The sequence below is a fragment of the Struthio camelus genome, chromosome 15, assembly GCF_040807025.1.
Source record: "Struthio camelus isolate bStrCam1 chromosome 15, bStrCam1.hap1, whole genome shotgun sequence".
Lineage (NCBI taxonomy): Eukaryota > Metazoa > Chordata > Aves > Struthioniformes > Struthionidae > Struthio > Struthio camelus.
In genome coordinates this window covers 5,349,192-5,375,460 of record NC_090956.1, presented here as the reverse complement: position 1 = coordinate 5,375,460, position 26,269 = coordinate 5,349,192, and the positions used below count along the sequence as shown (strand labels likewise).

General features: G+C 40.2%; 1 protein-coding gene across 5 annotated transcripts in view; it reads left to right on the top strand.

Annotated features, from left to right (window-relative positions):
* The window catches only part of SDK1 (sidekick cell adhesion molecule 1), a 430,635-nt gene that overhangs the window by 321,268 nt on the left and 83,098 nt on the right, over positions 1 to 26,269 (top strand). For all 5 annotated transcript variants that reach the window (XM_068908486.1, XM_068908485.1, XM_068908487.1 and 2 more), the window contains 7 exons: positions 2,541 to 2,733; positions 5,090 to 5,188; positions 10,734 to 10,925; positions 12,766 to 12,887; positions 19,779 to 19,888; positions 22,372 to 22,522; positions 24,452 to 24,689. In XM_068908486.1, the coding sequence (XP_068764587.1) occupies positions 2,541 to 2,733; positions 5,090 to 5,188; positions 10,734 to 10,925; positions 12,766 to 12,887; positions 19,779 to 19,888; positions 22,372 to 22,522; positions 24,452 to 24,689 (1,105 nt within the window). The remainder of the gene's footprint in view (positions 1 to 2,540; positions 2,734 to 5,089; positions 5,189 to 10,733; positions 10,926 to 12,765; positions 12,888 to 19,778; positions 19,889 to 22,371; positions 22,523 to 24,451; positions 24,690 to 26,269) is intronic.

Genomic DNA, 26,269 nt, shown 5'->3' with positions numbered 1-26,269 from the left:
ATTAATCATGCTCGATGACATTGAGTTAGCAGGAACAGTCCCTGCTGTTGGGACAACTGGCAATATCTATTACCGTACACAGAGCAGAGTGTGCTTAACAAAGCACTTGTTGGTACTTTGACTGGTGGAGTGTATGCTAAGAAGGTAGCTGGAGTGGTTTATTTCTGTCTCTCAGGGAGGATTGCTTAATAGAAATTCCTTCAATGGTTCATCAGTATGGACTTGATAAAAGGCGAGCTTAAAAACATTCATAGAACAAAAGAAAAATCTTGTAGGAATTGCAGACCAGCAAAGGGGAAGACAAGTATGTTTTATCAGCAGAGAGGAGGAAGCTTGGGTTAGCCATTGGAGGGGGGAATGTTAGCTGAGCTGAAAACAAGGTGTAGTTCAGAAGGCAAGCTGTGGGTTGTGGGATTTTAGGTGGGTTTTAGGTGCTTCAGACGACTTGATCCTTATCTAAGAATGCCTCAAAGTGATGAGGAAGCTGAGGCAGAGAAGCGCATGCGTGTTCTCATATTTTTGTCCAAGCTGTATGTTTCTCATGCTGATAGATATAAAGAACAGTGGTGGATTCAGAATCCCTCTGCCGAAGTAAAATATACATGCAGATGTATAGCTGTCTGTTTTTTCCGGAGATAGACCCAGCTCTCAGGACAAGGTGATTGATAGGGAATTTGAACTGCAAGCGTGTATGCCAAGTTCTGCTCAGACTCTAGAGAATAAAAACATTTTAGGGACTCTCTGGGCTGAAACTCAGTGTATTATTCTGGTTAAAGTCCAAATAGGGTGAGCTCAGTCAGATTTCCAAAAGTCATATTTTAGATTTTTACTCTTTGTTTTATTCAAACACAGTGTTTCAGTATAAAGATCCTTACTTTCATTGCATAGCTACTTCTAATTTAAGTCTGAATTTCTTTAGCGATTGTATAAAATAGCTAAAATCATGATTTATAGCTGTCAGTGGTCAGTGAAAACTGTCCTGAAATGATGAAAATTTCTCTTTACTCAGATTTCTTTGACTGCATTAGACTGCGAGAGCTTTACCATTCCTTTTCCTCATGGAGATTTTGAATTGTATTATGAAGACTATGTGAGAACATTTCTGTCACAACTGCTTCTACTGCGTATTTCTTTATAAGATTTATAAATTATTAGTGGTCAAAATTAGGTCTTTCCTTTTTCAAAAGGGTTAAACTCCTTACGTCCTTTGGCTGACAGAACTGTTCACCTTTATTTCCTGCATGTTTTCTGAAGTATACACAATGAAATATTCGGGAGAAAAGGAGAAGTGCGGTCCCTAGAAGTTATAAATGACAATTGTAATCCACAAAGGTGATTTAGAAAAGAAAATAAGACTTACTATTCCATCAACCATTATTCCATTTTTATCTTTTCTTTGAAATTTATTTGCATTTCAAGAAGTTGTAAAGTGCACCTTTTCAAATATGAAATACTCCTAACAAAATTACTCCTTATAGTCCTCTAACTGTGCTTTCTGATTACCAGAAACTATAGACAGTGGTTAAATGTGTTATATAAGGCTCATTAATTTTAGGCATCTATTCATGTTTATGAACCTGAAATCAATGAAAGTAGCATGATTTACAGAGATACTGAGTAAGGCCCAGAATTTTAACGTGCTTATATGAGTCACAAGATAAGGATTTTTAGACAAAATAAAAATTTCATAAGCCCTTTAAAGCTTTGGATTCCTAACCCACTGAGATGATTTTAAAAATTGTTTCAAAATTTGAAAGTCATTTGCCAGAAATCTAGGTACCTTCCTCTAGGTACCTACATATAAGATCCTCTACTTTAAAGAATATTGATCAGCAAAAAATCTGGAAGAACTGAGTTCATCTGACAAGCAGGCTACTTATAATCCATGAGAATGTCTTCAGGAGTCTAACTTCTGTGACCTTGGCGTAGAAAATTGTAGTAATCATTTTTACAACATTTTTCTATTCTTCCAGTAGTTCCAGAACTGTTTGAATCATTCACGATATGGATACCATAAACCAATCAGACATTGTAATAATCTTAGCCTTTTAGGCAAGGTCAGGCAATAGGATGTCAGGGAGGATTTCCTCTCTCTTTCCTCCCGTTACCCTCCCCAGGCAGTGGGATCTTTCAGGGAGCACCAAGGAAAGACAAAGCATGTCGCTCGGAGTAGCACTGGAATTTCCTTTCTTCCTTCATCCTCCTTTCAGAGCCAGAGATTGTCTGGGCTGGTCAGAACAGCCCAGAGAGGAACAAAAGATTCATGTCATACAAATAACCGCTCGCAATAATTTTGGCATTGCTCAATAGCAGACATTTGGAATTGCAGTACCATCCCCCCCCTCACAAGTATTGTGCACATCCCTCCAGTTAACATAGTAGCAACGTTACACCCATCTGCTCAGGGTCAGAGCTGACAATAGTTTAATAGTATTGCTTGTTTTTTTCAGTCAGATTAAGATGATTTGGGCAGTCAAGCGTACTTGGATTCCAGGCAGGCACAACTTCTAGTGAGAGTTATCAATGTTTATATTTTCTAGCTTCTCGCATGGCCAGTGGATGCACCAGAGACCGTAAATGTGGTCACTATTGCTCCAGATTTTCATGGTGTTCATAGCGGCTACATCACCAACCTGAAGAAATTCACTACTTACTATACATCTGTTCTGTGTTTCACCACACCTGGCGATGGACCACGAAGTACACCCCACCTCCTGCGCACCCTTGAAGACAGTGAGTAGTCAGCACTGGTAGGGAACTTCCCTGCTGGGAGTTTGCTTGGCTGCATATAAGGGCCAGAGTTTTCACACTGGGGCACTTAAAATAGGGTCTTGGTTTCAAAATCAGGTTATCCTATCCTGTCAAGTAGCTTAGCATCAGATGACTCTGGGCAGTTGTCTGCAGTTGTTCTTTTAGCCTGTGGCAAGTGTGAGGCACTTAATATTTTTTTCCTTTATGGTCTAGGCCTAGATGAATTTTCTTACGTTTATCAGAAGCTGAAAGCACCATAGTCTGGTTCAGCTAACACACAATAAGCTGTGTTATGAACCCTTATGCTGTTAAATCCATTTTTAGGCATCCAAATGAATATCAATTGATGTTCTCAGGAACTGAGCATGAGAACGTCCTGTGGAGGTTGAGGACAGTGCTGAAGTTCAGTATTTCTGCAGATCAGGCCATTGATGTCGATCTGTCGTTCTCCCTCCCTCCAACAACATCTGAACCCAGTGACTAATTTCAATGAAACTTCCCAAAGAGTGAGATGTTGAAGATACAAGACCACTCAGGTTTAGTGAAGATTAGTCAGCGGGGTAGAGGAAAGAGTTAGTATTTCTGCTGAGGGACAGGCTGCAGAAGGGAGCCTTTTATATTAGAGACCTTGTGGAAGCTAGGGGGTAAAATTCCATCATGAAACATAAAAACATAGAAAGACAAACTTCTATTTGTTTAAATGTATTTCTAGGTGAGAATATCTAGCTATATGCTGCAAGGAGGTTCGCTAGCAGAGATGGGCAGGTATTTTTTTTAATTTAGATCTCACAGAATTACTTTCCTTTGATTTTTTGATGACTAGGAAGATATTCATTAAGATAAGTGTGGTATGGTATAATGCATCTTTGCAGAGAACTCAGTGACTCTAAGTGGCTTCAGGATTTAGGTGGTGGGAAAAAAAGATCTGAAAGGACTGTCATTCATGTTCTCAGGTGGTAATTTTCTGCCTGTCTTTATAGGAAAGCCAGGTGTTTCTTTAAAACAAAAATTGGTGCAAACTAGTCTGTTTACTGAAGAACTGTAAGTCAAATATAATCTGACATCCGGTCAGAAGCGATGTGTCCTGGCTTGGTGTAACCTGCACTTGTTTTTCATTATGACGTTAAAATTGGTCTGCAAGTGCAGGACCTAACTGGAGTAGAGCTTTGAGGGTGTGAGGTTAGCGTGTCTGCAGATAACGTACTCCTGCGTAGCATATAATTGCTGTGCTCCTGTTAGCTGTTCCTGAGCTTGCTACCAGATCAACAGTTCTTTCCATAGTTCTTTGACGAGTAGATATCGCAGACTGCATTTGGAAGTTTTCCTCACTACGATTGCAGAATTGCAAATGTGGTCGCAGTCAACCTACTGGCAGGCCTTTTTTTTTTTTTAAATCATAGCTGGAGGGGAATGGGAAACTGGACTAAAGTGCAGAGGAAACAAAATATGCAATTGCAGCCGAGAAATTGCCAACTGATGTCAGTGGAGCTGGAGGATACTCAGGCAGGGATCCAATGACAGAAGCACAGTGAATATAAAGTGAACAAAAACTCCTTTTTCCAGTACATCGACTGTAGACAGAACAGCAGTTGGATCAAAAATCAGTCAGGATGTCTTCCTTGAAGATAAAAATTGAAGGAGAATGGCATATTCTTGACAGTCATTCCGTTTTATACTCTTTCATTGCACACTAGGGAGCTGAAGTTTTTAAGAGCTCTTGAGCTACATCATAAAAATCCTTTAAAAGTTTCACACACTTGTATTCATTTTACAGAAGATAGTTGCCATTATGTTGGACATTTTTAGAGATGTTTTGAAAGAGTTTGCCTAAGCACTGGCTCAGTAACTCCGACCTTGCACTGACCTTGCAGAGGCAAAAGGCTCTTTGCAGATGAGTGTTCAGCTAGTGGCATCGCAGACCCGGGGCCTGAAAAATGAGAGCCTCTGCAGCAGCCCAGGTAAAGGCAGCATGATGTAGTTGAGGGAAAACAACACAAGCAGCCACTTCCAGGATTCAGCCAGCCTGATTGTTCTAATTAGATTAGATCAAGAAGAGAGACAGAGAACAAGTTGTGTGCAAGTCTCCCGCTGCATCTCTTTTTAGTTCTCAGCACAGTTAGGATGATGACTGGATAAAATAATTTACGTGATGATAGCCAGAGTACTTCTTAACACCTTGCATTCTTTCCTCCCCCCTGCAGCTCTTACTGATGTTTCCAGCAGGCTTCCGCTGGCCTTGGCTCAGTGTTTTATTTCTTCAGCCCTAACCTTGCCACGTGAATCAGATCAAAAGTAAGTGGGGTTCTCCTGTTAACAGATTTCCTTTTCTGATTGCCAGAGCCGGGAGCTGTGGGACACCTGAGCTTTACTGAAATTCTGGACACGTCTCTCAAGGTCAGCTGGCAAGAACCTGTAGAAAAAAATGGCATCATTACAGGCAAGTATCAGCCGTTATCTTTTTTTTTTCTTTTAAGGGTATATGTGGGGTGGAATGTATCATTGCAGTGAAAAAATTTTGGCGTAATAGAGCATTTAGGGAGAACTGGCTACTGCGAGTGCTAGCTTCCTGCTTCCTCTTTAGGGTAATTGAAATGTCAACTAGGGCACATTACGGAAAGTACGGGTCCAATTATCAGCAGCTCATGACTGTGGTCGGTAAAAAGGCAGTTTGTATTAGAAATCAGCTCCCCAGTGAGTCTCCAGTCTTGTTACATCTTCCAAGACCCCCGCTTGTGTTACTAAATTTCTGAAACTTTGTGAGACATTGTTTGGTCTTTGCACCGAAGTTTTGATTTTCCTATATTGAATTTGGAGCTGAAAAATCTACATTGGCATTACTAAAAGTTGCAGTCGAGACCAACCCCCCAGATCAGCGGTATCCTTTGTCTTTGATCGAGTGGTCTAGAGAGGGGCTGTGTGACAGAATTTGCATGTCATTACTTAATTTTGCACAAACCATCACAACAGTACCGAGTTCTCTTATTTCTCTTTTGATGAGCTTGCCATTGGACTGCTCCATGCTATTTATCTTTATATTCTATGTCAGATGTGGATGCAATATCATCTGCTTCATTATTTTTCATAAAGGAAACCGTAAATAGTTGAGAAAAATGCTATTTTTTGTCAACAGAGGCATATAGTTTTCAGATAGAAAAGTATTACAACTGCACAGGATAGGCATTCCCTTTAACAAAGGGCTTCAAAATTTCAAAGTGCAAGAAAGCCCTCAGATTTTAAATTACTAGAGGTAAAATCATAGTTTGGAAGGGAGAAGAACCTTTTACACGGATCAAAGCTTTTTGTTTGGAGAGCATTGACATTGAAACATTTCATTTTTTTAAGCATATTGTAATTTTTTTAAAATGAAAAATTAAGGAGTAGAAATCAGACTTTGCATTGAAGTATTGAAATGTGATATCAGTGCAATATTATGAAGCATTTTAATTTTGTCAGGGCTAAGTATTTTAAAAGAACTTGCTTTTATCAGTGTTTTTTCTGTGCGTCTCTGACATGGCACCATTTGTGCATGTGTCTTCCATGCTGTTTATAGTGTATGTGGAACCCTTATGCAGATCTTCGTATGCCTTTATACTATGGTAGCATTCCTGAAATATGCATTGATTTAAATGGCTTGAGAACAAAAACTAATGACTTCTGAAAGCAGAGCAGTATTGATTCAGAGACGATGGCCAAAGCCTTCAAGCCTGAGTGCTTACATTTAGGCACCTAAATCCAAATCTAGCTGTCTAAGCAAGATGATCTAATGTTCATCCTTGTTAAGCATCAGAATCTGTTAATAAACAGGTAATTATTCAAGAGCAAATTGTCTCTTTGGATGCCTAATTTGAAGCGTGAGGATTTGCATATGTTGATCTGCGACAGGAACTTGAAGATGAGTGGTAAAAACAATAGTTGTCTTTAGTATTCACTGTTTGAAGACAGTTAATTGTATATCTGAGTTCATCTGAAGTATAAAAATAAAATTTATAAAGAAATGTTTTAGCTTAATTATTTACAAACATAATATCATGTTTCGTAAGTGCTGGGCACTTTGTCTGATTTAAATAATAATATGCTCTGTACTAAATTTCCCCAGTATTATGAACTGGAATCGGATTCTTCTTAGTTCCTGTTATAAACATTTCTGCTACGTTAAGGTTTCCACTAAAGAGTTGCCCTACGCATAAGTGGTTTCCTGAAGGAAACTCCATCCTGATATTGGGGAACGTCTGCTGTATGAATCTCTACTATTTTAATCTAGCCCATGACCTTTCTCTTGCCTCCGCTGTTTTAACGCCAACCATTAATTATCCTAACCCCTGTGTAAAGCATTCCAGGTTCCCTAGGTGTAAAAGAGGCTATACAAACGTAAGATTGTATATAAGATACTGAATGCTTCATGTTGCTTTGACAGAAGCCCCTGATTAACATGGCGATTAGCAGTCTGGCCTCTGCAAGGCTGCTAATGATATGTTTAGTGTCGCAGAATTGCTCTGCTAGAAACAAGCTGCCTCCTACCTGGCTGGGCTGGAACCCAGACGATGGGCTGGGTTGTACTCGGGGCAAATTGTCTTAAAAAGAAAGAACAGGAGCACTATGTCTCCTGAAGAAATAGAGGTGTAAAAATGCCCAGTGAGATTTATGGAGGGGAGTTTTTCCTTACTGGCGCACACTGCATTTGGGCTAGAAGAAAACAAGAGCAAAATTGTTCATGCCGCTGAGGAGCTCAGAGGTTTATACAAGGAGATCTGAGCACTTAGGAAGGCGTTTCTTCGTCACTTCTTCTCGTTGATATCTTTACTGTAACTTCTTGTTCCATGCCCCAGAATTAAGAGGAGGGAAACGGGGTGGTGCAGGCAGCCAGCCTGCTGCGGTAAACTGCCCATTACTCTCGCTGTGAATTTTAGCATCTTCCTCTTTCTCTCTGTAAACTCTGATTTATGGGTACCTGGATGTAGACGGACAGTTTGTGATTGGGTGTACTGCTCTCTTGTAGAGAATTTACTCCAGATCAACAGAAAATTATTTCTGAAGCTCCTCTGGTCATTAGTTTCTGTTAGCAGTGTTTTATGGAGCAGGTGTAGTGCCAAAGTGTAGGGGAAGGCTCTGTGGCACCTTTCCTGTTCTCACTCCTACCAAAGCCAGAGGAAACATGCTCTACCCAGGCCTGCTGGACTTCCCCATGCACATTTCTGGCAGAGATCATGCCTGTAAAACAGCACATTTTTAACAACCGCATGTCCTAGAGTTCTGCCCATCTGCCAGTCGTTGTGGCTTAAGTACTGCTTGGGGGTACTGCTGATGATGTTCCTTTCCTTCAGCACTTTTTCATCTGTTTTTGTTATGCATGATTTCATTTTGCTTTGTGTCTGTTTGGTATATATGTATGTATTTGCTGTTTGCATTTTTATGTGACTGGAATTCAGCTGTGCTTTTGGGACTGAAATAGCCACAGTCAATGCTGCCTCTTTGCCTTTTCCTCAATTTACATGGAGGCTGGGGCTATTTTTCCTGGTGAAATTTTCTTCTGTAAATACTTGCCTAGAGACTCTGTGCATAATGGGCAAGAAAGCTGGGTCTCATCCCTGTGGTCACAACAGAGAAAATGTAAAATGTTCAGAGAATAATCACCAAAATTTGATGTATACACAAAGCTTATCTAGATGGGAGAGAAGTTCTCTCAATCAAGACCGCCCAGTGCAAGATACATAAAACTGTCTATTGTTTGAAAGCCACACATAGCCAGGGAGAGCATTAAAATCCCCTGCTTATCTGCTAACTCTTTTTTTTTAACAACTTATTTTGTTTTATTCTGAGTTGAAATTCCCTGATTCCTCTCCCAGCCTACATGCAGGGTTTGAAGTGGGCATAGCAGGGTTGTCCATGGCTCCTGGGCAGACAGATGAACCACTGCATGGCCCTTGCCCAGCTTCTGCTCCGTGCGGGACCATGCACGGACATGCTGCTGTGCCATGGTTTGGGAAGTGGGGGCACACGCGGCTGCAGCTTCCTTGGACCCCTTCTGTTTTCCGCATTGCCCTGTCTGCAACAAGCATCGCTGCCTCAGCTCTTGAAAGAAATGGGTTTTTGCGATGGTCGTTCCGTTTATAGCTCCTTCATGCCTCTTCACTGAGCATCTAACAGAATGGAGAGTCTTCCTCTAGCTTTCTGTTCACCCTCCAGTAGTAAAGTCAACAGAGTCCTTAAGTTTTCTGATGATCTTCTGTCAGGTTGTAATCTTGTCTGTCCTACCTAAATGGCCATCTCCAGTAAATGATTCTCAAGCCTTCACAGACAGCACTGGAATGCCATAGCGTCTCTGAAGCACTGGGAAATTACTGATTTAACTCATTCCCATTTTACAGATGGGACATTTCAAACACCTGCTTAAAACTGATTCCAGATTAGCATCCAGGAGTTTCTGTTTCCCATTTCCCTTGGGAGTGTGCAGTCAAACGAGTGGTTGCAGTGTAGTTGAAATGGTTTAAGAAAGTATCACCCCTCAGCTGTTTATCACTGCCCAGTCACCTGAAACACGATTAGGAACTCTGTGAGTACTCCAAGCACATTTTCCTGCAAAGGCGGGTTAGTGTGAATCCCTGTCAGTGATGGCTGCTGACACCAGAGGGAGGATAAGGTCTCACACCGTTCAAACTGTGTCGCAATGTTTATCTGACCATGCTTTCAGTTCCTTAGATGAAGTTTCCCTGTTGATCAATACCGTAAGTTATTTTGCTGTTTCAATTTATATGTGTTAATCAGTTTATCATGGTTAAAAAACAAAACAAGAAAGAGAAAAACCAAAAAACTCCAACTGGTCTAAATTCCTCATCTTAGATGATGGGAAAAGGAACCCAGTAGGGAGTTCCACTATCCAGCTTGCTTCATGTGCAGTTTGCTCCATGGGGTTTCTTTCTGCTAGTCTTTTTCACACGCTTCCATTTCGTAGGCATTCAAGAGCTATGTGTATTTTTTTCCCTGGAGCCAAATCACAAAGAAAGCTGCAATCAAGCAAACTTTTCAGACAAGCTCTCTGGAGAATGACACAGCAAGGTTCAGATGGGTTCAAAAGAGAATAAAGTAGGAACAGGCAGGAGGAGAACAAGCAGATTTGGAGGCAAAATTGAGGAAATCAGACTGTATAAAGTTTCAAAAGTTCTTGGAAGGCAAATGGTTATAAAAGTTATAAAAAGGGAAAGGTATGAGAAGTTGGTCACGATATAAGAATAATATGGAGGTCAGGGTGAGTGCAGTTTTGGACAATAGATAGGCTGCACGATGGTTTTGAAAGAAAAGATAGTGATTCACCCTGCAAAAGGGTTTGTACGAGGAACAAGCAATGGGGAGTAGAGATTTTTCAGTTCCTAGAAGATTCCTGCAATGTTCCTACATGATCATTATTGTCTGATTTGTAAGTATTTCTAAACATGCAGCGGTGAAGGCTGCTTCACCCTCGAAAAGGAGTAGCTGTAGTAAGTGTAGATTGGTCTTTAATTGCATATTCCAGCTAGTGAGAAGATGTTATATTTCCCAGTGTTTTTTCCTATTCACTTTATAGAGTTCACAAAATGAAAGCCCATCCTTCTGAGAGAGATTATTCCCAGGATTTCTAACCATTTCATATTGTACACTGTGTTTTTATCAGAAGAAAGAGACAGACTGTTGAGACTCTGTGTCCTCTCCCATCTGTAATGTGATGAGCAGATGATATCCCGTGGGTACCTATATCAACTGCTTATTAGAAATTAGTAGTATTAGAAGAGTACTTGGGTATTTTAGCCAATACTAACATAAACTTTTTTTTCTGAAAGGTTTCCGTAATGGAGTAGAGTAAGAAAAAATTCATAACCATTGACCACGAACAAATCTTGCAGAAGCAGCAATTTATCTAGTGTCTGGGCTATTGCATAACTGCATTTTTGAAGAAAAACTAGACCTAACCACTGTTACAGCCCCCTGACTCCCTCGTAATTGTTTTTCAGGCTACCAGATCTCCTGGGAGGTGTATGGCAGGAATGAAACTCGTCTTGCCCGCATGTTAACCAACATGACTCTCGAGTACAAAATTACGGGGCTTTCATCTCTCACCACCTACACAATTGAGGTGGCAGCTGTGACCGCAAAAGGGAGCGGATGGGTCACTTCCTCCACCATCTCCTCTGGTGTGCCCCCAGGTTGGTTAAACTGCCCAGAACAAATTAAAATGTGACTCTGTTTGCTTCTGTATTCCTGAAGGTTATGAATTACTTTGGTTCAGTAATAATAAAAATGTTTTCATTTATAAAGCATTGAAATTCTGCACAACATAACTTCCATTTAATTCTTAAAAGACATTAAAAAAATTACCATGAAACACTCTCTGAAATTGCCAAAAAGTTGAGGTTGTTTGATACACATGAAAAAAATTTTGTAGGGATGACAGAAGGAACAAATAAAGTGCTGAAGTGGATACAGTACAGAATCTGTTGATGTTTAGAAAATAACATAAGAAGGAAGCCTGAATCAATTTAAAAAACATAGCTTTGGAGGGAAAACAGAGTTTGGATGCTCTTAAAAGGAAAGAAGGGGTTTTTTTTCTATTTATAAGTAGAGATTAGACATGAGAACTTATGTTACCTATGAGAAGACATTTGTATAATGAAACTAAAATCTTATTTACAAGAATCAGTGTGGCGAGCTGAGAAAGATTTAGGATGAGGTAATTCAATACTGCAGTGCCTGAGTTTACCATTTGGGGACTTGTTAGATTTAGCATTTTGCTTTTGGTTTTTAAAATTCTGCACTCTCCCTCATCCAGTACAGAAAGCAACCTAAAAAGCCAATTCAGACCTCAAAAAAGCAGTCTGAGTTAACTTCTAGTTTGTATAAGTAGAATTTTCCGAGGTGGAGCTGTTAGTATACATCATTGACGGTGAGGTAATCAAGATTTTCCTAGATATGTCAGGTCTCTTCCAGTATTTTTGAACTTTTCCATATATCCTGAAGCATACTTGCCTTTCTTTCCGTTAATTTAGGTGACTGTGACAACTTTTAGACCAGTCAGTGCCATGTTCTCTGTTGTTAGCCAGATAACAGCATTATCCTATTTGGGCAGGATTATTTCCCAGAAATGTGAAACAAGAATTAAGAAATATTGTGTATTTCTGCATATTCAAGATTTATGCCAAAAAGCCGTCCATTCTTTGCCCGTTGCATTTTCACACAGTTAAAACATTAGGAATGGTTACTGTTTATATGATACTAATTTTCCTCACTCATCAATGCAGGTACTAGTGGGAATTTATTTGTATTTGGTCCCTTTCCTGGACTTGCTTTTGTTGATAATTTAGATAATATTAAAAACGTAAACTCCACTCTAAGCTTGACTGATGTTAGGCAAAGATCTGATCTGGGCTCCAGATTTTTCCTCACAGAAGGTCACCCTCAGTATTTACAACAAGTATTTAACAAAATTCATCTGCTTTACTCAGGTGTCAGAAGCTGATCAGCGTCTCCCTCTAAAACCCGAATGATTATAGGTCAATATAAGAATCAAAAAATCTTCCCCTTACACTCCCTGGAAATTTCAGTCTTGTACTGTTATTACTATATTAAGGCTCTATATACCTGAAGAAGTAGGAAAATGTTATTGTCATTTAATTGTAAAGAAACAGAAGCAGAGAGGAATTGGGTGGCTTGACAACTGACTTAGCAGATCTGGAGCTGGGAAGTACCTTTCCCGCTTGAGCCACCATGCCTTGTCTCTGTTATGCACCTTTTCTGAAACAGTAGCTGTAATTCTGTAGTGGGTGCTCTCTTTTTGCTTTTGGTCTTTAAAATTTTGTGTACGCTCAATGCAGGTGAAATAGGACTACTGTATTTAGTACTCTGCAAAGATGAAAAAACCCCAGGTATTTCCCCTATTATGATTGTTAGGAAGGTACCTTATATACTGCAACACTGAATATCAACCCATATTATTGGGTTTTAAATCAAAAGCCTTTCTGCCTCTCATTTATGCTCCTGTTTCTTCAGAACTTCCAGGTGCTCCATCCAACCTGGTGATTTCCAACATCAGTCCTCGCTCTGCCACTCTTCAGTTCCGGCCAGGGTATGATGGCAAAACCTCCATCTCCAAGTGGATAGTTGAAGGCCAGGTATGTCCTTGGTGAAAAGCTGCTAGTGAAGTTTCTAATCAGTTAAAATGGATCTAGATAGGCAATTGCTGTTTGGATCACGGTTTTTCGTCAGCTTTGGATCAAAGCTGTTCAGCAAATGGCCTGGGCCAACTGTTCACAGGGTCCTGGAAAGGCTGAAACGCAAGGGAGTTTGAGAAGCTTAGGTGAGAAATGTCTGTGCTACAGCCTGTGAGAGAAAGGGTGATATGAATATTCTAACTTCTTTTCACAGGACAAAGGAAAAATACATATAATACATATATGTGGGAAATGCTTAGCCTTTAAATAATTCACGTGGATTTTTGTAAAGCAGCTTTGCTTTACAGTTCAGAAGAACATCAGATGCTTCTTAAGCAGCCCATTCACCAGAGCTTGAGTCCAGTTTTTAAAATAACGATTTGAAACCTAGGCTTAGGTTCTGTTATGTGCATTTTCAAACTGCATGCAAACCTGGAGTTATTACCTCCTACGTCACAGAACAGAAGTACAGGAGGGATCACAAGGGACGGTAAAGATCCTATTGTTCATGAGATTGAGTATATTTGAGTATATATTGAGTATATTTGAATATACTAAGGTTTTCTATCCAGGCCTCTAGATATGAATAGGAGGAATTCTTTTCTTCATCAGGTTTAAACAATGTCCCTCTGAGTTGCTGACGTTATGCCTTGAAGGAATTATACATTCCTCATTTGTTTTCCTGACAGAGGAGGTGTGCTTCTTCCTTTCCACCCACAGATCTTTATAAATAATATAATCTGGTTTTAAGACCAAATGTTGGACTTCTTAAATCACCCTCACCACTTAGATGTGTTGATACAATCACTTCACTTGGTAATGAGATTGTTGTGAACAGGTTGGTACATTTTGTGCCATTTATGTACGCATTATTGCGTATTACAGAATTAAACACTGAAGTGCCGTAATTTGATGGGCTTGGCACGTTCTGAGAAGCATTTTTGTCCTGGAGCACCATGCTAATATTGTGTTAATTCTGTAACTGCATCAGTTATGGAACACCATTGAAATGAAACGAATTTGAATGTTTTAACACTGTGGCAATAACTACCAGGAAGTTCACCTGCATCCGTTAAGCACCCCGGGAACAAATAGGGGTTGAAGGGTTCTCGATGTGCAGGGAGGGAAGGAAGGATATCTGCCATCCATAGACACTCATCAGGATTTTATGCATTGCTAGCAAAGTCAAGGGATTAGTGGTTCTGTTAGATCATGGATCCAATATGTGCTCCATTTGAGGCAGGAGCACAGCTCCTGCTCCAGAGTCTGTACAGAGTCATGCTCAGTCTGAGCAGGAGTTTTTTTCACCACAGCTTCCTCTGAAAACTTCTAGACCATACCTTGTCAGTTAGCTTTGGCACAACAGGAAATATTGGTCCAAATGGGTTTAATTAAAAAAAAAAAAAGTTAAAAAAAAATTTTTTTAATGTCTTGCTCACCTGGTTAACAAAAATCTTTGCAGTTATGCAAGGAAATGGGGTTCCTTAAGGGTATAGCAAATCCTGTTTCCAGAATGACAGCTGCTTATAATGCTTGTTCATAGCCCCTTTCTGGCAGCACTCCACTCACACTTTTTCTCTCTTAAAGTGTGATTTCACAGCACCTTTAGCCAATCTAGACCAGAGCTCCTGTTGTCCTGCTCCCATTGCTTGTCCTCTCCCCCGTCACTCACTGCAACACTTCCTTACTCCTGCTTTCTGTCTGCCCTGATCCTGGTGCAATCATCATGCCCTGAGCTGCTCCAGCACTTGATCCAGCCAGGAACAAGTGAATTTTGTGTAGGTGAGTTTCAGGCAGATCAGCTCTCTGAACAGGCTATACGTGTCGTCTGAAGAGTATCGGTGCCAGGGAGGGGACGAGAGCATGGCAGTGGGAGCAGAGATGAGGGCAGGAGTGCTGTGTCCTGACTTGGATCTACATGCCATGGACCTGCCCTCTTGACTTCATGGGTCTTTCTGCCTATCTTTCAGACACGCAAGCTTTCACGAAACAGTTAACCAGTGAAACCCCTCTGTTCACTTACACTTTTCATGAACTTTGTTCTAGGCAGTGATGTGCTTATGCTGGGATGCAGGCTACTGTTGTAACCACTGTATTTTAGCAGAAATAAGCATAATTGTTCCTTAGAACTACGTAAGCTGAAGGGCAGTGGTTACAACAGTATTTTCTAATCAGAAATGTAAGGATTTTTCTTGCTGGAACCTTCATTCATTGACCCATGTGCAGCTTTTAATAGCACTTTATCTGTGTTTCATGCCTTAAAATTAAATTAAAAAAAATTTGATATGTGTTTTTGCGTACTCTGATTTTAAGATGAGTGGTATTATAGAGTTCCCTGTGAATCTCTGAGTCTTACAAACTTCGGCTGTTTTATATTCACACACACAACCAACCTGCCACCAACTCTTTTTTCTTCTGTGTTCCTTTATGTGGTACAAGGCTTTGTTAATAAGGGCAGGTCTAGAAAATGTAACAAGTATTCCATTTTGGCTAAGTGCCATTTTTGAAGTCTGATACTTCGTGAGCAATTTGGATGAAAAACACAGCTGGGAATTCCAGTTTACATGAAATTTTGTACATCTGGCCTTGGCTTCTGCTTTTTCTGTTGTGGTGCAAATTTGCTGGAGCCACTGTGGAACTAATTCTGATTTATGTCAGTGAAGATGAGAGAGAATCGGGTCTTTTAAGATTTTAGTCCTGGTAGATACTGAAATATCAGGTGTTACAATCCCATCCCTGTGTTTCTGCTAAAGCTACATTCTTCTGAAGACATTTCCTAAAAATTGTTAGCCTGTTTCTTTTCCATCTTTACATCTCTACGCAGAGGATTGGAGCAAAGTGGATTCCCAGAGAACTACAAAAAAGTAGCAGTGCCATTTGAAAAATAGATCTAAAAATGCTTTTCCATTAAATTCAGTATAATCTAAAGGGAAGAGAGTCTGATGTAATATGAAGGTTTTGCTGACACTTGTTCAGAATGTCCAGCAATAAATGCCTTGTAGTCTTGGCACTCCCAGGTAACATGTTCATCCCCAAAGAGTTTCAGTACGCCCTTCCTGTTACCACAGGTCATCCTGAACTCTCAAATTCAGTTAGTATATACTCTGTATGTTGTAGACATTTTTCTGGCAATTTGCAACCCAGCTGCTGTTCAAGTGGTTTCATGTTTGCACTTCCTCTGTGCTGCAATCCAGTTTCAGCTTGTTTTTTCTCTTGCTCAATTATTCCTGGGGTTTTGTCAGGAGTAATAGGTAAATGACATAATCATTACTGTGCCTTGGTAGATATTTCGCCCACCACATCAAGCATTCTAGTGGTTGCTCAGTGAAGCTGGGCTAACTTCTACTGAGTGTGATTTTTCTGGTGATTAATGTTATTGTGCAGACAGCAGAAGACCTGTGGAGAGGCGGCAGGCCGCTTTTGAGGAGGGGCTGCAAGTCGTGGAGCCAGGGGTACTCTATGGGCTAATATGTCCAGGTTTTGCTTTTAAAAATTCTGCTATTTTGAGAGAAAATTCTTGTGAATATTATGGTGAGCACTAGCGAATTGGAAAAGGGAATTTCAAAGTAGTAAAAACTTTGAAGTATTATCACTGTATTTATTTGTAAAGCTGAGTTGAGGAAGGCATTGTGACTTTGTAACTTTAACCATGAATATATCTGGTTTTGTGAGCTAAGACAGTGGCCCTGTTAGAATTCATCCATTGTACGAGGTGATTCTCTTGGTGTCATTTTCACTTCAGAGCTGGTAAATAAAGTGTTTGAAGCTCTGACAGTTTTATGTTTTTGCTAATCTTTAAATCACAAATGGCTGAATCGATTCAAGTACTTTCTTGTAAGGAAAAAAAAAATGTATCCAGGGTGACATCCTGTGTACCAAATTTCATCCCAAAGCAATTTCGAATCCCTGAGTTATAGACCTCTATAATGAAAACTCTGACATGTCTTCAACTCTGGAACACAGGGTACCTCTATAATGTACAGAAACATTGTGTTTTCCTTTACTGCAGTTAGTACTTTGTAACTATTTTTAAATTTGGAAGCAGTACTTTACTGTCTTATACAAGAAATAACAAGAAAATGATTTTTCATTGCAAAAAATGGTTGAAATGTTTTTAAAGTCAACATTTTGAAACTTTGCTTATGTAGTGCAGTCTGTCAGTAGATGTTAAATCCCTTTACAAATTATTCATCATTTTCTGTTTTATAAATGGAGAAACTAAGGCATAGAGAGGTAAAGGATTCTGATATCACTTCCGATATTGTTTTGTACGATCTCATTTCTGTAATAAGAAATGGTTATACCCTTTTATTGAGCACTTTAGGAACAGTGTGAGTTTGTAGAGAACTTCACCAGGAATCAGCCTAGAGCAGGGAATGAGCTTGTGATGGCTGATCACCGGGGAGAATCAAATGCAGTGACTTGGTGAACACAGGTACTTTTATTGTGGCTGTCCCCCCAGCCTCTTGGGATGCTGTGGCCCTGTTATACTGTTAAGATGCAGAGTGCATTTCTTAAGGAGTTTTTTTATGCCAATTGTAACAGAAAAGCAGTTGGTGTTCTGCTAAAACAATGCACACGTGGATACATGTACATCTGTTACAAACATAATCTTTCTCTAAAGTTTGCTTACGCTGTTATTCAAAAAATAGCAATAAGAAATAAGCCTCAAAATTAACATTATTCTGTGCAGAGCTGTTCATAGTGGACTTTCTGGTCCCACAAAGGATCCTTTCATCCTTGCCACAGCCCATAGTTCTTTTTGCCTCCTGGGGATTCTTTTGTACTCTGATTTTTGCAGCTGATAGGTTTCCTCTGATCTGACATCAGAGTGCTTCAGCAAAAATAATTTCCTCTTCCTTCAAGAGCTGGAAACTTGGAATCTAATATAGATCTTCCAGAAGTAAAAATATGGAGGTCCATCATTGAAAGGTCCCTTCCAAGCTCCATTTCGCTAAATAAGTGGATCCTCCTTTGATTAGCAGTGACCTAATTCCTTGACTCCATGAGCCAGAAGCCCTGCAGAAGGCCCCTGGCTCTTCACCTAACCTCCCTGGAACAACTCCAGTCCTCTGTCTTCAGAAAATCCTCCTCACAGAAATGCACGCTGAAGTTATGCTACTGATTTCAGTAGAAGTAAGATGAAATCCATTAAGTTAGAGTTGCCCAAGCACTGGCAGCAAATTCTGGAAGTGTTACAAAGCATTAGCCAGTTGAGAGTCTAGCAAATTTCTAGTCTATTTTTCATAAAAAGTTTTGCTGAATTACAGATCTGTGACCTGTGTTTGTTCCCCATCATTGGCAGCATGGCAGCAAATGGATCTTAAAGATGTAAATTGTGACTGTCTGCACTGCGGCTCGGCCCAGGGCCCCCAGCTCCCAATGCAGGTTGTGGCTGCCTGCCACCAGCTGGCTCCTGAGTGTGGCAATGACCAACATGCCCGGCTTGGTTGGGGTCTGCCGTTTCCTCTTGGGCTGTACCGATCATCCCTAGCAGAGTGGATGAAAAATAGAAATCTGTCTCCTGGCATAGCTTTTTAGGGGCTTGCCGTAATCTTGGGCGCAGAGAAGCTTTTGCTGCTTCTCAATCAGTAAACTGAGAATCAGTAAACGGTTCTCAGTATTTCTACCTTCTCAGCCAGCTGGTAAATATATAGCTGCAAAACAGGTGGAGGTTTTGGACACCTCTCAAGCTTGAGGCAATGGCAATTGTTCATAGCCCTGTGGGCCTCTGGGTCTGAACCACGTGGTCTTTAATGTGTATTAATGACCTGCCTGCTGCTGCATATCCATTGAAACCTGTGGTCCTTTTTGCAGGAAATATTTTTAAAAGCTCTTATTGTTCTTAGAATGTAAAAAGAGGGCTCTAACTCACTGCTGGAAATTATTTGCAGCCTCAGAAACGCTATGGATTGTTGCTATACAATTACTGCAGCACTTTGAGGTGACGCTGTTAGGAGTGAGGAGTTTTACAAAAATAACCATTTACTAAAGTCTTTCTACAAAATTAATCAGAAACTCTTTTAATCAAAAAGTGTTCTGTCTCTCTCTGACTGAAAATCAATCCACTCCTCCTTTCTTTGTTCATGTAGTTCTTTCAAAAAATTCTCTTTATCATCTCTTTGTTCTGCGGTTCAGTTTAGGGCTGTTCTGTTTTACCTTGCACACCTGTGTGAGTTGCTGATTAATTAAGCTTCTGTATCCATGAACTTTACTAAAATCTCTATAGCACAGTTGGGGTTGGGAATTTTGAAAGGCCCGTAATCTACAGTGCCATGTATTTTATAAGCTCTTTGGTGTGTGGCAGTGTCCCTGATACCCATCAGACTGAAAGACCTTTGCAAGCATATCCCTCCATGGAAGCTGTCCTCTGCTAGAGAGATCACAGCAGCTCCCTCTCTGAATGCAAGGCACAACTTGTTTCTTTGGCCTAATTTTCCTCGTGTCGTTTCTTCATGCACAAATATAAATATGCAGCACGGCAACTCCTGGGTGAGCAAAGTACTAAAACATCTGTAAATAAATCAGGCTGCTTCTCCTGTAGGGGAAAGAAAAAAAAAAAGAGTGAATGAAACCAGTTTTTCTATTTGGATACTTAGGGCTATGTTGCCTATCAAGTACCTTGATAGTTAGTGTCTATGCGTAACTAGTATTCTACATTGAACAGATGAAAGGACACTTGGCTATGCAGCCATTTTACCAATAAGTAGTACTTTTTCATATAAAAATAAATATTAACTATATATTATGTGCTTAAAAGTGTTGGCGCGTTGACTGCACAGATGACAAACATTGCAAATGTGGATACTGTATTGTCGGGTTTGAATTTGTTCTTGTCTTTCCCATGTACAGGTTGGTGTTCTGGGTGATGAAGAAGAGTGGGTGAATCTTCGTGAGGTGGAGAATGAGCCTGATGCTCAGATGCTGGAGATACCCAACCTTATTCCTTACACTCATTACAGGTAAGAACAGCTGGTAATTAACTGCAGCATGAATAAATGAGTAAGTGGCTGCATGGAACAGCTTTTCTAATCAGAAACAGCTGGCTGTATTTTGTAATCTGAACGAAAGGGAAAAGGTTTCACTGTTTCCATAGTTTATACTTAAAATTACTTGTCTGATATTGTTATCTGGGATTTGCATAAAGTACAGTTCATAACATTAAAAAAGGGAAGCTAGGTGCACAGTGGAATGGTATTATGATTAACTGATATCCTGAGGCTTCCCTAGTCTAAAGGTCGTGCCAGTGTAACACAATCAGGAATAAATCAATTGTAGTTAAATTGGTGCAACCTTGTAATTACATATTAACATCAGTTTAAAGGTGCTTTTATTGATGTAGCTTAATAACATCAGTTAGATGAAACCTTTGTTTATAAGAATTTACAAGACTAAGCTAACTAGATGTATGGAAGGCCTAACCTGACTGAAGGGAACCTACATTATGGGTGCACCCCAGTTAAATGAGATTGATTTTTAAATCAATATGATTCAAGTGGTGCGTTGCTTTAATATGGACGAGATTTGAGAATTTGAGATGCTCAATCGTCATGAAAAACGCTTTCATGGAATACCTTGCTAACGTAAAGATTGGCTGGCAAGGAGATAGAGCAGCAAGTGTTAAATCAACTTACAAGGAACTTAGTCCATTTTTCTATGGCTGAAAGGCCTGCTAGCTTGCCCGTGTGCTATTGTGAGCTAATAAGTAATAAGATGCAACAAAAGTAAAGTTCACATCACTTAAAGCTAATTCAGTGCTGGTACACAAATTTTTTTCTCATAGTCAAAAGTCCATAAACTTCCTGGATTTCTCTCAAAATCTCCAGTGAAGTGTTTTACACCTCACTTTAAGAGCTAAGATTTTTACTAAAAGCTATTTCAAAATTGTAGAACTTGAGCAGAGATTTCTAGTACAGAGCTTTAGGAAAATTATTTTCAGATTGCGAGGCTGAATTTTGCTCTCCTCATGGAGGTGGACCCTTAAAGATGAAAAGACATAAGTGAATTCTGCAAATTCTGTTGCAATTTAAGTATCATTGAATCACAAAACAGATGCTGTAAGTGTAAGCTGTACCAGATTTCAACAAACAAAATGAGTATAACTTGCACACCTGGCAGGTGCGTGGAGAAATGTCTTTGGGATTACAAATAACAAGGAAGTATATGATCAGTTGGGAATTTTTTGTTTTATTGCACTTTTTGGTTTATTTCTTGTACTGCTACAACTCTGTTCTTTCTCTGAAGTATTGCACTGATTTTCTATGCCCGATGAATTCTCAGGTGATCCAAGTTGCACCAGTTGGCACTTGTACCTTTCTCACTTCCACCAGTTCTTCTCTTTTTTTTTCATCATAATTTAAACAATAAGGCCATTCCTTGAATTTTGTCTAGAATATTTCCTCTCTCACACACAAACGCAGAGATGAGCTTTTTGTTTTCATTTCAGTGTAGAGCAATTTTATAGAATTTTCTGAAACCTAGAGAGTTGCTGCAAAATGGCAAATTTGTTGTCCTTTAGTCAGCTTCAGTCATTATCCGCTGAGGAGATAAATCATGAGAGCTAATTATCAGACTGCATCTTTATCAGCCAGCTTCTTTTCTATATTTTGTGCCAATATATGAGAGTGAAACCAAGGACTGTATTTGTTTAATGAATTTCCTTTAATGCATTTTCTAGGGAGGTTAGAGTAGGTAGGTGATAGTAGATGGAACCTTTTAGCAAGCTCAGTCATTATGTCCAAAAATGAAGTGTTTAATAGGAACAGGTCCTGTATTTATGGGCAGGAATTAGATGCCTCTAATTGCAGTATCTTCTCGTTTTTATGACAGGTGAGAGTATCTGAAATACTCGGCACATCTTAATTATTTTGTACTTCTCGAAAAAAAGATTTTTCTAAAGCTGTGACCCAGTAGGGAATTCTGTTGTGGAGGAGACGGTTTCCAGCAGACGGGTATTTTTGGAGGAGCATATCCGTATTAAATAACTTAATCTTTCTTGTGCAGGAAGACTGAAAATGCAGCATGGGGAAAAATCAGCTTCTTTCAACCCATAACTGAGGGGAAATGTTATCACTAATATATTTTTTATATTGGCAGGGAAGGAGACTATCCGAAGTTTGATATCTTAATACCTTTCGGAACGTGTTGCACAAGTGCTGCGAAAAAAAATCACCTACTGCCAGCATAACCTCATCAGACTTGGCCTAATTAACATAAATTTCTTGCTTCTTATAGACCCTAAACTAATCTGATTCCCCCCCCCCCCTTTTTTTTTTTTTTGATCTTAAAACGGCCGTCACGAAGTACTCAGCAGCGAACGCAAAGGGCACCTGCCCGCAGGCGCCTTGGGGAACGTTTAGCAAGATTTGCTTCCCTTCCCTCCCTCCCTCCCCCCGCCGTCTTTTCCTCGTGAGCCGCTCGGCATGTCCGCTGTGTCTTCCTTCAGGTTCCGGATGAGGCAGGCGAACGTGGCGGGCCCGAGCCCGCCGAGCCAGCCGTCGCGCGTCATCCAGACGCTGCAGGCGCCGCCGGACGTGGCCCCCGGGAGCGCGAGCGTGCGCACGGCCAGCGAGACGAGCCTCTGGATGCGCTGGGTGGTGAGCGGGGGCGGAGGGGGCGCCGAGGCGGCACGGGCGGCTCTTTCCCCGGGTAACGAGTCCGGCGTTCAGGAATGCCTTTGCCTTGCGGTTGACAGAAGAAGCGAGAGCGAAATTATTTCCTTTTTTCCAAATAGTCGGAAAGCTAAGCCTTACCTTAAGTGCGTTATTAATCACTTGAATTGCCTTCTGCCGCTGTCTGTGCCACCTCGTCGGGGGAATATACGCCTGTGTGTAAAACCTTGGCTTTTGAGACTCTCTAGTTCCACACTCTGGGTCAACATATGGGACAGAAATATAATACTGTAGCCAATTTACACTTTTCCTAGGGCTCAGGTGCCCGTTTTGTATAAAAGAGGCCCCCAGAAGGTACACGCAGGCCGCTGACGGTCATCCTGCCGATACCAAATAGCAGTAGCTGTCATCCAAAGACAGTAAAATTTCACATGTTATGTTCATGTAGAAAAATTATATTTATGTGGAAGGTTAGGGAGTTCTGTGATAAAATGTAAAAGCAAATGATTAATTGCAGAGATTCGGAGACTGATGGAACTGCTGTGCCCCTTTGACGGTCTCGGGTGCCTGCAGAGTCGTTACACCGGGATTTGCCTGCCGATTAACTTGCTCCAAAATGGCTTTTCTTCTCCCCTGTAAGGGGAGAATTTTCCGCTGAGGTTGCTGTAGCGTGAAGTTGATGAAGCACAGGTCTCCTTTTGCCCAAACGTTAGCTTTTCTCTGCATAAGCTTGTTACGGCCGGCAGTCGAAATCGCGCTAGAAACAAGAGAGTTTTTCTGCGATCAGAAAAAAACAGTTCCGGTTTCTCAAAGGGAAGCAGAACTTGTGCCTGATCCTTGAGAGACCAAAACGTCAAACTTAAAGGCGTCGCCTGAGTATCAGTAGAGAAACTTTTGCAGTTTGTTTGATAGGACTCACATAATTCATTCATGGCTTTACCATGTGAGTAACGTGTCCACGTTGTTAAACCTTTGGATCCTATTGCAACCTCAGACACTCTATGCAGACCTGTCTATCTTGCATCAAAATTAACTCAAGGTTCCTTTCGAGACTTTAAAAAACTTTTTAAGAGTGTGTTTCCCTGCTGTGCTTCAGGAAGCCTGGTTATCCTGAGTTAAACTGTGCAGGGTTCAGGGAGAGCAACAGCCGCGGCCAAAAATGACCCAGCATACCTTTTTCCTGCTTAATATCATCAGTATTTGAAAATGTTTAATCTCGTCTTTTCAAGACGTACAGGTGAACCAGTGTCCCTCTGGGAGCTGGGGATTCCTTCTTTCCAACAGGATAAGGGTCACGTTTCTAGCCCTGCTTGCCTGCGGCATATAGTCTTCTAAGCTGTGAAATGTTAGTGTATATCAAACTTTGTCAGTGATTCAGGGCTGAACTGTAGTCATCCTTGGAATCATGCAGTTAGAGTTTTACAGGGGAAAGCTCTGAAACTTCATGAAGCAGGCTAATTATTTCATCTTTTAATCTGTGAAATTGCTTGGGGAGTTAGAATCCTAGAATAAGTCTCTGCTGATAAATGAGTAGGCAGAGAGTCAGTAAAAAAGTCAAAAATGTCCGATTAATTAATTTGTCATGTGGTTCAGCAATTTATCATTCATTTCCATAATTAATCGTAAAGACCTGAAATTTGTTGTATTGGTATCATCTCTGTTGATACACCCACAGCAAGTGGCATAGTTGTGTAAGCATCTCTATTTCATACAAAATTAAGGTAAAAATTAAAAGAATATTTCAAGCAACAGAAACATTTAGAGCTCATGAAGTATAGATAAAAATCTAGCCCTCCAATACTTCTTCCCTTCCTGTGACCTTATATGAGCTCAGATAACCTTGGCGTATAGTTTGCAAAGTATTGGCAATGTGTGCTGTGTGATAATGTGCTTTTTCTTTGTCTTGTTTGCCAGCCCCTCCCCGACACGCAGTATAATGGCAATCCCGAATCAGTGGGGTACCGGCTAAAGTTCTGGCGAGCGGACCTGCAATCTCTCCCGCTGATGAAGGTTATCAACGACCGGTTGGAGAGAGAGTACACGATTGAAGATCTGGAGGAATGGACAGAATATGAACTGCAAATTCAGGCTTTCAACGCCATTGGGGCAGGACCATGGAGTGAAGTAGTGCGAGGTCGTACACGGGAGTCCGGTAAGTCAAAGGATTATGTCTGTGAGGAACGTGTCAAAGAACGTCAGTATTTTATGTCATTTTGTTCCAGCTTTTTTTTTTTTTTTGGCTTGTTGATCCATTAAATCTAAAGTGAAAAAAGCAGTCTGTTCATTTGCTGAAGGCAAAAGGACATGAAGACATTTTGAAGGAGTTCTTTTATTTATTTGTTCATTCTACTTTTACCATGTTTTCGTATATAAATTGATAGGTTGTTTTTTTAAAGCAAACAAAATAACCTCTCCCCTCTCCTGCCCCAGTTTGGCAGTGGTATGGGCAATACAAGATGAAGCTTGCACACAGCCTTCCCTCACTGAGCAGTTCTCTCATTCTTCATCCCGCATAGCTTGCTTCCTCGCCCTCCCTTTTAGCTCCATTGTCCTGCTTCTAGTTTGGGGCAGATTTTCAGACAGCTGTGGTTATCTGAAAATTAATTTCCAGAACCAAATACTTCTAAAAGGGCACAAGTTATTTAAGAGAGCTGATTACCCATATGGAAATGAGGTAATTATCTAAGCTTTAGATGACATGTTTTCAAAACGGTCTGCTAAAATTGTTTGCACAAGGTTATTTAGACATAACCTTCATATATACAGAGAATGTAGGTACTGGATTGTCTAGCTGATTTGTGTATACTACCCTAGAGCCTTCAAATATCAGAAGTAAGCAAACTCAGAATTTCACGCAACAGTAAATTATTGTTAGTTCAGTAGCAATACTGAAGAGAGATCTTGAAAAGCTGCCGTCTAGCTGTTAACTTCCACAAAACCTATTTCTCAAACCTCCCCTACAAGCAACTAATAAATTTGGGTATCAGCTGCAAGTGAGTAACAAAATGGATGACCTGTATGGTTTAAATATTAAATAATAAAAGCTCTTTGTGACCTGTAGTTAAACGAGGTTCAACTTGGACATTTTGCTACATATTTTTTCATATTTTTCTTCATAAAAAAGAGTTTTGAAATTTAATACTATACCTAATGTGCACTTGCAGACACACAAGTGTTTGTCTGTGTGTACTTTATACCACGCAGCACTACTTAGTGCGCTTAGTGCGAGATGTGAATGCACCATACGCTGCAGGATTTGATCTATTGGTTCAGATAACTGTCCTTTGAACTGACTGAAGGAAAAGCTGAACAAAGTCATCCCCCTCCATTAAAGTGTTGTTTTTGGGGAAGCAGTAATTGGAAAGTTATTGCCAGAGGTATTTTAAACAAAGCACGTTTGTACTGGAGTTAAAGATTATATGACCCAGACAAAATAGTTCTGAAGTGTTCTGTATCATAATAAAAAGATTCTACATTTTCCATTTTCTCCTTTCTACTGCTCTTCAAACACTTCTTTTGAAACATAGTAAATACTAAGATTAAGTGATTTCATAAAACCTTAGGATTATAGTGCTTTTGCTCAGCATCTAAAGATCAGAGGTTACATGTGTGTATTTGGCATTTCCTCTTGCAGTATTAAAAAAAAGGTGGACTTGGAACTGATTATAGGAGGCAAACTGAAACCAGGATCAAAATAGTACAAAGCTATGATCTAGGCCATAAGGACTCTTT